General features: G+C 34.9%; 1 protein-coding gene across 3 annotated transcripts in view; it reads right to left on the bottom strand.

The window, feature by feature from the left end:
• Positions 1-13425, bottom strand: part of LOC136856581 (paired box protein Pax-6-like) — a 58453-nt gene that overhangs the window by 25610 nt on the left and 19418 nt on the right. The window contains exon 1 of one of the 3 annotated variants that reach the window (XM_067134461.1): positions 7710-8855. The exons of 1 other annotated variant lie outside the window; for it this stretch is intronic. In XM_067134461.1, coding sequence (XP_066990562.1) covers positions 7710-7833 — 124 coding nt within the window. In that variant the 5' untranslated portion in view covers positions 7834-8855. Of the gene's footprint in view, positions 1-7709; positions 8856-13425 lie in introns of those variants that run through there. One more of the 3 variants, XM_067134462.1, reaches the window with a different exon arrangement.

Here is a 13425-nt window from a genome sequence, read left to right on the forward strand (position 1 = left end):
TTCTTCCATGCTACTTTTCCCAAACCTCTCCTAACAACTGTTTCAGAGTGCAGCTGCGAGGTTTTCCTCCTGTTACACCTTTCAAACCTCCTGCTCTCTCAATTTCCCTCTCAGCGCTGAATGACTACATAGGTCCCATCGCTTGGTCTTTGGCCTAAATTTTATATTCCATTTTTAATAAAAAAAAATCCCAAAATATTTCTTATACTGGAAATACTACAACTTCACTATCAAGAAGACTTACTATGCATTTGCAAGATGGTAGTATTAAAAACCACACGAGAGAGAGAGAGAGAGAGAGAGAGAGAGAGAGAGAGAGAGAGAGAGAGAGAGAGAGAGAGAGACACGATGCGGCTCTAACCAGGGAAACGCTTGAGGCCAACACCGAAATTATTGACAGCGTTGCTGATGCTAAAAGGCTAAAATACCTTGAGGCAATATGTATACAGAAATATTCATAGGCCTCCCCTAAACGTGCAAGGAATCAACGCAATCATTCTACCTTCCGATCGTGAGAGGAGGAGATGTACACCAGACTGAAATGTGTCGTCGATGTTGGACCTAGGAAAATATTTGAGTTAACTTTATTTTCGTCATGTTTTATCTTGTTCTATCCTGATAGTGATAAGTTTGTATTTAATTTTACTTATACTTTTTACGTGTGTAATTACCGTATTAATTTTAAATATACAGTTTGAATGTCTCTTTGACGGTTCTATCTTCAGCTATTTATCTTTCGTTTGGTTGTTTCTAAGGTATGTAAATACCTAAATAGCAATTCTTGGTCATTGTTAACAGGCCAGTTGTAAACAAGTTTAGTAACAAACCTGCATGTTTTAACTGTTAATTTCAAAACGCTAACTGCCGAATATTGGATTTTAACCATCGAAGAGTTATATTTTTGGCAAGTGTTCCCTTGAAAGAATGTTATATATATATGCGTGAATTTCTTTGTAAACGCTCATTTGTAGCCGGAGATGTCTCTAGAAGAGAAGAAACGTCCTAACCAATAAAACGTCCATCGAAATGGACTTTGGTGTTTTACGCCACCAGTTGCCTGAAGAACAGAGGAAGATAATAAGGAAAATCGAGAACATTAGTAAGAAACTATTGAACTGCAACCTATGTTTAACGACATATATATATATATATATATATATATATATATATATATATATATATATATATATATATATATATATATATATATACTTTATATATAGACTGATATATAAACAGATGTTTGTGCATGTGCGTGTGTGTGTGTGTGTGTGTGTGTGTGTGTGAGAGAGAGAGAGAGAGAGAGAGAGAGAGAGAGAGAGAGAGTATCATGAGTTTATGCTTTTTAAGTGCATATCTACAAATAGAGAAAAATCAAGATTAGATTGTACACACACACACACACACACACACACACACACATATATATATATATATATATATATATATATATATATATATATATATATATATATATACATATATATATATATATATCATACACACACGTGTGTGTGTGTGTGTGTGAGCGTGCGTATCTGTGACATCACTCTGCGTGACCATAAATCACTTATACATTCGAAGTGTGAAAAAAAAACACACGCACTCACACAAACCCCCACTACTCTTTCGGAGCCGGAAGCAATTTCCTCCCCGACTCCATTCACGGGACCGGCCGAGCTTAAGCGAAATCATTCACAGAACGCATTACAATAAAAAAGGAAGAAGAAGAAGAAGAAGAAAATATCAAACCAATTGAATAGAACGCAAACGCCGCCACTTACGAGTGGTCTGCGATGAATACCTTTCAAAAGATGAGTCTAAATGGTGAGATGAAATATGGCCGCCTGGCTGAATGCTGACGAAATCGCGCGCCTAATATATGGATTCGTAATTCGTCGGGATTCGTCGCGAAGAGAAGGGTTTGGGCGTCAACACCTGCAGACCGGAAGGTCGGGGAAACTGGCCGCTTCAGGAATCGCGGGAATCAGATTAGGAGTGAGTTTGGAATCGCAGGAATCAAATTAGGAATAACGGGAGTCAAATTAGGAATAAGTTAGGAATCGCAGGAATCAAATTAGGAATAAGTTAGGAATCGCAGGAATAAAATTAGGGATAAGTTAGGAATCGCAGGAATCAAATTGGGGATAAGTTAGGAATCGCAGGAATAAATTAGGAATGAGTTGGGAATCGCCGGAATCAAATTAGGAATATTTTAGGAGTCGCAGGAATGAAATTATGAATAAATTAGGAATCGAATGAATCAAATTAGAAATATTTTAGGAATCGCAGGAATCAAATTAGGAATAAGTTAGGAATCGCAGGAGGAATCAAATTAGGAATGTTTTAGGACTCGCAGGAATCAAATTAGGAATAAGTTAGGAATCGCGAGAATCAAATTATGAAAACCTAAGTTAGGAATCGCAGGAATCAAATTAGGAATAATTAGGAATCAAAAATTTAGGGATATTTTAGGAATAGCAGGAGGAATCAAATTAGGAATAAGTTAGGAATCACAGGAGGAATCAAATTATGTTCAAATTAAGAATAAGTTAGAAATCGCAGGAATCAAATTAGGAATAACGGGAATCACATCAGGAATAAGTTATGAATCGCAGGAATCAAATTGGGAATATTTTAGGAGTAGCAGGAATCAAATTAGCAATAAGTTAGGAATCGAAGGAATCAAATTAGAAATATTTTAGGAATAGCGAAAATCAATTTGGGAATAAGCTATGAATCGCAGGAATCAAATTAGGAATACCTAAGTTAGGAATCGCAGGAATCAAATTAGGAATAAGTTAGGAATCGAAGGAATCAAATTATGAATATTTTAGGAAACGCGGGAATCAAATTAGGATAAGCTACGAATCCCAGGAACAAATGAGGAATAATGGGAATCGAATTAGGAATTTAAGTAATCAAATTATGAATTGCAATAATCAAATTAGGAACTGCAAGAATCAAATTAGGAATCGCAGATGTCAAATTAGGAAATGACAGAGATCAAATCAGGAACAGCAGAAATAAAATTAGGAATAACAGGAATCAAATCAGGAGGAGCGGGAACCAAATTAGGAAGAGCAGGAATCAAATTAGGAAGAGCAGGAATCAAATTAGGAAGAACAGGAATGAAATCAGGAATAGTAGGAATCAAAACAGGAATGACAGGAATCGAATCAGGAATCGCAGGAATCAAGCCAGGAATTCTTTCCAAACGACGGAAAACTGTCTTACATCTAAATGCGTTAGAAATATAGAACTTGAAGATCAATGTTCAATCATTCTGATTACCATGATGATTATTAAAAGGTATATATATTGTGTTCCACTTTCTCTCTTCTCTCTCTCTCTCTCTCTCTCTCTCTCTCTCTCTTGAAAAAGATGTATGTAACAAGCATATTTTAATGTAATAAGGAATTTTGACTCTCTCTCTCTCTCTCTCCTCTCTCTTGAAAAAATTTTGAAATAACCATTGTAATAATCATTTTCAATGGAATAAAGAATTTTGACTTTCACTTCTCTCTCTCTCTCTCTCTCTCTCTCTCTCTCTCTCTCTCTCTCTCTCTCTCTCTCTCTCTCTTATAGATTAGTTTTTTCTATTGATATGGGTCAGGGTGGGACTTCCTACCATGTGATAATATGGTTATTAATTAATAAATAAATATATATAAACAAATAAATAATATAAATAAATAGAAATATAAATGAAAGAAATAATATGTTATTCAATGACAACAAATCTGTTCCCTTGAATAAAAATAAATTAGTTCTAACAGTGAGTTATAATTTCAATTTAATTGTCAGTATATACTTTGAAACATGTTTCAAAATATATATTGAAAATGGCTCATAAAGGCACCGGTGTTTTTCCACGACACCTGCAATAACACCTGCATTGCAAGTGCTCCACAATCACTAAACAAAAGAATAATAACCATAATAATAACTGATTAATTTCCACCTCACGTGGGGATGAAAGTTAAAGCCTGGGTTCGGTCCCCAAAGGGGGGTTAAAAATATATTTCTTTTGCACGGGTGACTAAGTGTTGATTTCCAATAATAATAATAAATAATAATAATCATAATTATCGCAAAGTGCTATATGTCCCTATTATTAATAATATCATTACTAATAATATTAGGGATCTATGCCTTTTTGGGGCAATTATTATTATTATCATTATTATTATTATTATTATTATTATTATTATTATTATTATTGGAAATCAACAATTAGCCACGCGTGTAATATGAATAAATTTTTTACCCCTGTCGGGATCGAACCCGGTGTATTATTATTATTATTATTATTATTATTATTATTATTATTATTATTATTATTATTATTATTATTATTGGAAATCAATAATTAGTCACGCGAGTAATATAAATAAATTTTTTATCCCTGTCGGGATCGAACCCGGTGTATTATAAGTTCGATCTCGATTTGAAGTAATAATAATAATAATAATAATAATAATAATAATTTAAAAAAGATATGGGCTAATAATAATAATAATAATAATAATAATAATAATAAAAAATAAAAATAAAAATAATAATATTAATAATAATAATTATTATTATTATTATTATTATTATTATTATTATTATTATTATTATTAATATTATTATCTTCTAAAAAGCTATGAACCAATAATAATAATAATAATAATAATAATAATAATAATAATAATAATAATAATAATAATAATAATAATAATAATAATAATAATAATAATAATAGTAATATTAATAATAATAATAATAATAACAATAATAATAATAAACTTCTAAAAAGCTATGTCATAGTAATAATCATAATGATAATAATAATAATAATGATAATAATAATAACTTCTAAAAGCCATAACCCAATAATAATAATAATAATAATAATAATAATAATAATAATAATAATAATAATAATAATAAACCTCTTAAAACAGCTAGGATCCACATACCTCGCGGTCAATCGGTTGGTTAATCCATAAGTGAATGAGGACACTAACCACAGATATTAACCAAGTTTCATATCATTAACCACTGAGACCTCTCTTCATAAAACAGGGAACAGCGCCCCCCGCCCCCACCAGGACACAGGTATATTCCTACGCCAGAATCGGTCTCTTTAAATCTTCCTTTTCGCTTTTATTTTAAGCCTGGATTTAAATTTTGTTCGAGAGGAAAAACTACATTTTTTTAACCGTTTTTTATCATTTGTGAAATTGAGATATACTTTTCCATCGGTCTCTTGTTATGCCTTGGCGATATTATGGGTTTTAGAGGGTAGAGATTGTTCTGGTACTTCTTTTGTTTCAGGGTTTATACATACATATATATGTATATATTTATTTATATATATATATACATATATTATACATTTTAAATTTTACATTTTTCTTCTTCGAAAAATTGCTAAAAATGTTAAAATGTTTTATATCCCTCAACCAAGAAATTTAGTCTTTGCAAGAATTTTTTTTCAAAATCTGCAATATTCTTTCAGCTATCTCATCCCAGGTGTATCAGATGTTAATACATACATACATATATTTAAAAGCATGAAAACAGAATCATTATGTATACACATAAATAATAAAACTGCTCTTAGTATAATCACACATACTTAAATCGTTTTATCTCCCCTGACCTAATTCTCAGGCACAATTGCAAGCACATTTTTACATAATATGCACCGAAAAATCATTTGCAACCTTGCAGTTGGTCAAAGCGAGCCCACGACCCCACATTAAATCAAGGGAATTTTGACCGCATGCCCAAGGGATATTAAATACATAAGAATATGCAAGATATCTATCAGTTTCCATAAGTAATCTCAGTCATGTACCTTAACCTGACATTGAATACTTCTTGCATATTTCCTGATGACCTGAGTTTTAATATGACTGCCTCCACATTTCATATAACTATATATTAAATGACCCGTTTCCTCCAATGGCCCCTCCAGGCTATACACCTGTCATTAAAAGTCAGGTACATTTAATTCCCTTAATAATCATCCATATTGCTGAGAAATCATCGCCCTTTAACAAAATTCATTATTTATCTACAATAACAATCATCCATATTGCTGAGAAATTATCGCCCTTTAACAAAATTCGTTGGCGCTTCGGCTAAATAGAAATCAATAGGGTGCGAATTATTATTATTATTATTATTATTATTATTATTATTATTATTATTATTATTATTATTATTATTATTATTATTATTATTATTATTATTATTATTATTATTATTATTATTATTATTATTATTATTATTATTATTATTATTATTAGCAAGAAGACGAACCCTCTTCATATAGAACAAGCCCACCACAGGGGCCACTGACTTGAAATTCAAGCTTCCAAAGAATATTATGGTGTTCATTAAGAAAAGTAAAAGGAGGTAAAGGGAAATACAGAAAGACGAGATCTCACTAATTAAAAATAAAAATAAATTAATAAATTAATAAATAGATGAAAAATGTATTAAAATGCAAGGAGACTAGTATTAGGGTATTAATGCATTGATTAGTTTTCCAGTTTACCTCCTCTTACTTCTTCCTAATGAACACCATAATATTCTTTGGAAGCTTGAATTTCAATAATAATAATAATAATAATAATAATAATAATAATAATAATAATAATAATAATAATAATAATAATAATATTCTTTGGGAGCTTCTTGAATTTCAAGTCAATGGCCTCTTTGCTGGGCTTGGTCCACATGAATAGGGTTCATCTTTTGAATAATAATAATAATAATAATAATAATAATAATAATAATAATAATAATAATAATTTTGCACGTAAATGACATTCAAGAATCTTTACAACTTAATGCAAGTTAATGGAAACTTGATGCAACTTTAACTAGAACTTTCAAGTGCTATAACTTAGCTTTAGGAAACTTAAGTCTTGTGGAACTTTCAAATTGTTTATGAATACATAGTAGGTATCACTGAAGAGAGAGAGAGAGAGAGAGAGAGAGAGAGAGAGAGAGAGAGAGAGAGAGAGAGAGAGAGAGAGAGACTTTAACAATTCCATGAAAAAAGAGAATAAAATATTTTTAGGGAATATTAGCAAGTTCCACCTGAGAGAGAGAGAGAGAGAGAGAGAGAGAGAGAGAGAGAGAGAGACTTTAACAATACCATGAAAAAGCAGAATAAAATATTTTTAAAGAAAATCAATAATTTCCACCAGAGAGAGAGAGAGAGAGAGAGAGAGAGAGAGAGAGAGAGAGAGAGAGAGAGAGAGAGAGAGAGAAACTTTAACAATACCATGAAAACAGGATATATTATTTTTAAGGAAAATCAATAAATTCCACCAGAGAGAGAGAGTGAGAGAGAGAGAGAGAGAGAGAGACTTTAACAATACCATGAAAACAGAATATAATATTTTTAAGGAAAATCAATAAATTCCACCAGAGAGAGAGAGAGAGAGAGAGAGAGAGAGAGAGAGAGAGAGAGAGAGAGAGAGATACTTTAACATCACCATGACAAAACAGAATAAAACATTTTTAAAGACAATTTAGTAAGTTCCTTCAGAGAGAGAGAGAGAGAGAGAGAGAGAGAGAGAGAGAGAGAGAGAGAGAGAGAGAGAGAGAGAGAGACTTTAAAGACTACCATTAAAAAAATCCATAAAACTATAACAATAATAATAACTGTACATCACCACAGGTCTAAGTAAATACCTCACCTGAAGTTTGGCAGAATGTGGCCATATTTGTGACGCCAGGAGAGTTATTGTTGTTATTATTGCTATTGCTATTGTTGCTCTCTCCTTTCCACTGATCAGAATTCGGGAAGGAATAGCTGGTCATTTTAAGCGTCGTCTTCTTCTCATCGACTTCTGAGGCACATTTGGTACTTGAGAAAGATCTCTCTCTCTCTCTCCCTCTCTCTCTCTTTCTCTTTCTCTCTCTCTATCTCTCTCCTCTCCGCCGAAGCCAAAGTCACAGCCAGCAAGTCATCATATCATCATATAATTCCGTACAATGTTATCGAATTTGTAGGAGATTACCCCGCTCTATTGCAGCCTATTTGAGCGGGTTTGAAAAAAGAAATGTAGTTTCAATCACCCGACGTCAGTCCGGACACGAAGACGGCACTTAAGCTGTCATAATCCGCGCGAGGACAGTAATTTCGCCGATTATAGCCGGCCGAATCAGCCTGGATCCGTAGAGTTCCACGGAGGCGAGAGACGGAGCTTGGAGCAATGGTTCGCGCGGCGGTCACCAGGTGGCAGACAAGTTCGTTTCGGCCAGAAAACACAACAAAACACAACGGCCAATCCACGCTCCGGACATGATTTAAATAACCCGGACTGATCGGAACGGAGGAGGAGGTGTTGCTGCTTTAATTTTTGCGGGTTACGGTACGGGGGGGGGGGGAAAAAGTCCTTTTTTTCCCTCTTTTTCTTTCTTTCTTTCCCCTGTCAGTCACTCCCACCGCGCTTCTTCGGTCGGCTGCGAAGTTCTCTCAAGCTCATGAGTCTAAAATAAATTAGAATGATCACTGTAACGGCTCACAATGGCTGTAAGAAGAAGAAGAAGAAAGGGAGGTAGTACTACTACTACTACTACAGTAGGTCTACCCGTCGCAAGCAAAGTCCCCCGAGAATGAGAAGAAGAAGAAGTTCTTCTCCTCCTCCTCGTTCTTCTTCTTCACCGACAAACGCTCAAGACAAATATGGTCGATTGCGAGACAGTGACTTTTACAATACAACCACGCTTAAGAGTCGGCCGATGAATACCAAATCACCTTAGAGCGCTTCCCTCGCTCTAAGGGCGACTTTGGCTTCGAATAAGAGGCCAGAAGCGCCTTCGAGGGCGAACAATGGGAAATCTGGGCGGACTTTCGGCCTCGGGTAAGCGTATGATGAAACAACCTCCGCGGAGCGCGCTCCTATAGGTCCGGCTTCATGTGGTGGGCGGAGCTGAGCCTCACATAATTGTTTTTGGACTTCGGAGCCGAGAGGAACGTCGCCGGTTGTCGAATATTTCCAGACCGGTTTTTTCCTTTCTTGGATGAATTACCGGATTGTTATGACATCTTATTTCCGATATTCGATAGACCACAACACCATTAGACCAAATTTTGATGATTTATCTCTTAACAATCAATAATTATCGGGCTATAACGAAAAGGAGGCGCCATACACCTGGCAACGCAGCTGGCCTCAGCGTGCAGAAAGTGATATGTGGTAATGATTGCCACAAGCAACCGCCGTTACTGGAAGAAACTGCCCCGCGATAAGAGATAAACACGATTCATTAACTCAATTCGGGTGGAAAGCTTCGAGTTTAAACGTCCCCTAAACGTATCAACAACTCAAAATGAAAGTCAGAGTCATAAAGGACCCGAAACCAAACCGAAACTCGACCGTCTTTTCCATCGTGAGACTTGAAATAAACAAAAAACTATCTCGGTTCGGTCTAGAGCAGGTCGAAGCGAGTCTATCTGGGAGCGAGTTGGATTGCTCTCTCTCTCTCTCTCTCTCTCTCTCTCTCTCTCTCTCTGCACACACAATGAGTTTCCGGTGTGCGAGATTTTGGGCGTTGGTGCGAGATAGACGTTTTATGAGATAGGGAGGAGGAGGAGGAGGAGGAGGAACAGAGAGAACAAAAGGAAAGGTGCGTGTAATCTTTTTCTCCCAGACAGCTGAGCGGAAATAAGAGGGAGATTGATAATTGGAAATGTGGAATTAAGATTAACACCAAGGAAACTGGTAAAGGAAGCTGGACACTTGTTTCTCTCTCTCTCTCTCTCTCTCTCTCTCTCTCTCTCTCTGCTACAGAGTTTTATAAGCGATTAATACAATAGGATTTTGCCAGGTGACATAGGCCTACGTTTACTTGGCATTAAAGTATAAGCTTAGTATCATATATATATATATATATATATATATATATATATATATAGATAGAGAGAGAGAGAGAGAGAGAGAGAGAGAGAGAGAGAGAGAGAGAGGTTCGTACTAAAAATAAAACCTTTCTCTTAGAAAGTTTGCAATTCCTTATGAACGTTCTACAGATCAAACGCTTGGAGCTCTCAGACGAATCATCAGATGAGAAAACTGATAATAACTCTCTAATAAAGTTTTAATAAGTTGCCAATACTTCAGAAGAAAAGGATGAAGGATAAACATAAGATATAGACAGAGGAATCAGGCGGTATAACAACTGTAAAGGCAGTTTATCAGTTAAACTCAGATTCCCGATAAATCTTCAATTATACTTTTATAAGCTTGGAGTTCTAAGTTAATCTCGAGAGTCTTTAGCACCTGTGTATTGCACAGTGTCTGTTCATTCTGATTGGCATTTTTGATTGGCAAGAGACTTTGAAGTATGTATATATGTATGTATATATATAATCCCTTTAATTCATTTGGGCAAGAATATCATATATATATATATATATATATATATATATATATATATATATATATATATATATATATATATATATATATATATATATATATATATATAATTATTACAAAACACTAAAGCATCAACACCGAAAAGGTTCAAATAATCCCTCTAATTCCTGTCCCATTTGGGCAAGAATTATCACTATATGTGTTCAAGTGTTCACGACAAAGTGACTCTCCGCATTGACACGAATATATATAAAATATATATATATAATTGCTTATGCGTGATACACTAACAAGATCGTCCTCTGTCAGCGCAATGCTGAGAAATCAGTTTAAACAATTCTCACCAATTACTCGACATTTGACCAAATGGAATGACACGAGACGGCAGCATCACGAGAGAAAATATCAGAGCCAATAACGGAATCGTTATTGCGGAAAGTTCAAAGACACGGAGAATGGAATGAGAGTAACAGTTGGTGCTGAGTTAGGTAGTACCCACACGCACACACACACACACACACACACATATATATACATATATATATATATATATATATATATATATATATATATATATATATATATATATATATACATATATACACACATAGTATCATTCAAAGAATATAACACAACATTATTATAACCAAACGCTAGCAAATCACACTCAAGACAAAAAAACTAAAAGTCTATCACTGCACCAACATACACCTTCAAAAAGCGAGAGAGAGAGAGAGAGAGAGAGAGAGAGAGAGAGAGAGAGAGAGAGAGAGAGAGAGAGAGAAGAGAGAGAGAGAGAGAGAGAATATCGCACCCCTCACTGGCTGACAGCTTCGTGAGCGTCTAATCAGACGCGAACCTCTGCAAAGGGTTGGCATGACGGAACCTTTTTGAAAACCTTCCACGATAAGAATCACTTTACGCTGATTCGACGTAATTTCTTTGGGTCGTGGTTCCTGCCCAAAATGATTTGGGGTCCGGTGGTGTCTCCTTAATCAAGCCGACGACGATAGGGACTGGCTTTGGCCCCACATTACTTTTAGGGGGGATTCTTAATCTCTGCAACTATCACTCCTACAAAACCATTCCCTGTTTCAGCACAATCCGATTGTGGGTATTCCAGTCATAATTATGATTGTAATGGTCATGAGTAGGCCTAGCTAGGCCTACACATACGAAATAGATTTCCAACATAAATGCATAACTAGAACGCCATCTACACAAGCCATAGTTTCAACTAATAAATCGTTTTTGATATTCCCACTTCACCGAAAACTAACAAAAATCCTTTTTCATATTAACATTCGTTGGTTTAGTATGCTGGAAAACCCTCGCCTCCTTTTGGTTATGCAAAAAAAGATAAAGATCGCACGAATGGATTTGCATATCGTTACCAGGTTTCATAAGATAATTCTACTTACTTCCTTTGGCGCGGCGTAGAATTTCATTGTGATGTTTCTCCAAAGGCTGGATTCGTTTCAGTCCGGTAAATTTTCTCACAGGCTTCAAAATTCTCTCCTTTTAATAGGTTCACTTGTTGAGAGCCAGTCGCACGAGGGAAGCAATATTTTGCGACTTGAAGCCTCCACCAAAATCATGTTATTTCAGATACCTATGTTGCTAATTATATCAGCACCATAATATTCTTTGGAAGCTTGACTTTCGAGTCAGTGGCCCATTTGGTGGGCATGTTCTATATGAATAGGGTTCGCCTTCTGAATAATAATAATAATAATAATAATAATAATAATAATAATAATAATAATAATAATAATAATAATAATAATAATAATAAATTAGTGACTTCTTTCAAATGAACACCATATTCTTTGGAAGGTTTATTATTATTATTATTATTATTATTATAGCAGAGAAATACCAATAAAGACCCTGTTTATTATTATTATTATTATTATTATTATTATTATTATTATTATTATTATTATTATTATTATAGGCACTTCGATTAGCTTAAAGGACAATTCCATTATAAAATATTTATAGGCAAAAAAGCGACTTTCTTCCAAATGGGGCATTATTGAATTAGCACCTTAATAAATATCGAAATATTGTAAATCTACTGAAAAGTTGCAGATAAATAACACCCGTAGATAAAAAAAAGATTCCATTGTGCGTGTTTGCAGTCAAGATCTTTTCAACAATTGAGGTTAATGAAACTGTAGAAAAAAATAAAGGAGATTTTGGAACAATGGCAGAAACGAACTTTGGCGGAACAATTGGATCGACGTTGATGTTTTGCTAATTGGCTGGCGAGTTCTCTCTCTCTCTCTCTCTCTCTCTCTCTCTCTCTCTCTCTCTCTCTCTCTTCTCTCTCTCTCTCTCTCTTCAGTTTTGTGTTTAGATCAAATCTTAAAGCTCTCTCTCTCTCTCTCTCTCTCTCTCTCTCTCTAAAGTTTTCATCTTAAAACTCTCTCTCTCTCTCTCTCTTCAGTTTTGTGTTTAGATCAAATTATTTTATCTTAAAGCTCTCTCTCTCTCTCTCTCTCTCTCTCTCTCTCTCTCTCTCTCTCAGTTTTGTCTTCAGATGAAATTATTTTATCTCTCTCTCTCTCTCTCTCTCTCACTTCAGTTTTGTCTTCAGATGAAATTATTTTATCCTAAACCTCTCTCTCTCTCTCTCTCTCTCTCACTTCAGTTTTGTCTTCAGATGAAATTATTTTATCCTAAACCTCTCTCTCTCTCTCTCTCTCTCTCTCTCTCTCTCTCTCTCTCTCTCTCTCTCTCAGTTTCAGATGTTTTTTTGTCTTTAGATGAAATCATTTTATCCTAAACCTCTCTCTCTCTCTCTCTCTCTCTCTCTCTCTTCAGTTTGTCATTAGATGAAATCATTTTATCCTAAACTCTCTCTCCGCGTGACAACGCAACGCCATTTATAATGCGGCAGTTGTACCTTCTTTCACCCCGACTAATTTCCTCACAATGCGAACCGCCCATCTAAACCCACCCCTCCCCTTCCTCATTCCCCCTTCCCCTCCCCTCCTCCCTTCCCCCTCCCCGTCCCCTCCCCTAC

The sequence above is a fragment of the Macrobrachium rosenbergii genome, chromosome 36 (genome assembly GCF_040412425.1).
Source record: "Macrobrachium rosenbergii isolate ZJJX-2024 chromosome 36, ASM4041242v1, whole genome shotgun sequence".
NCBI classification, from domain to species: Eukaryota; Metazoa; Arthropoda; class Malacostraca; order Decapoda; family Palaemonidae; genus Macrobrachium; species Macrobrachium rosenbergii.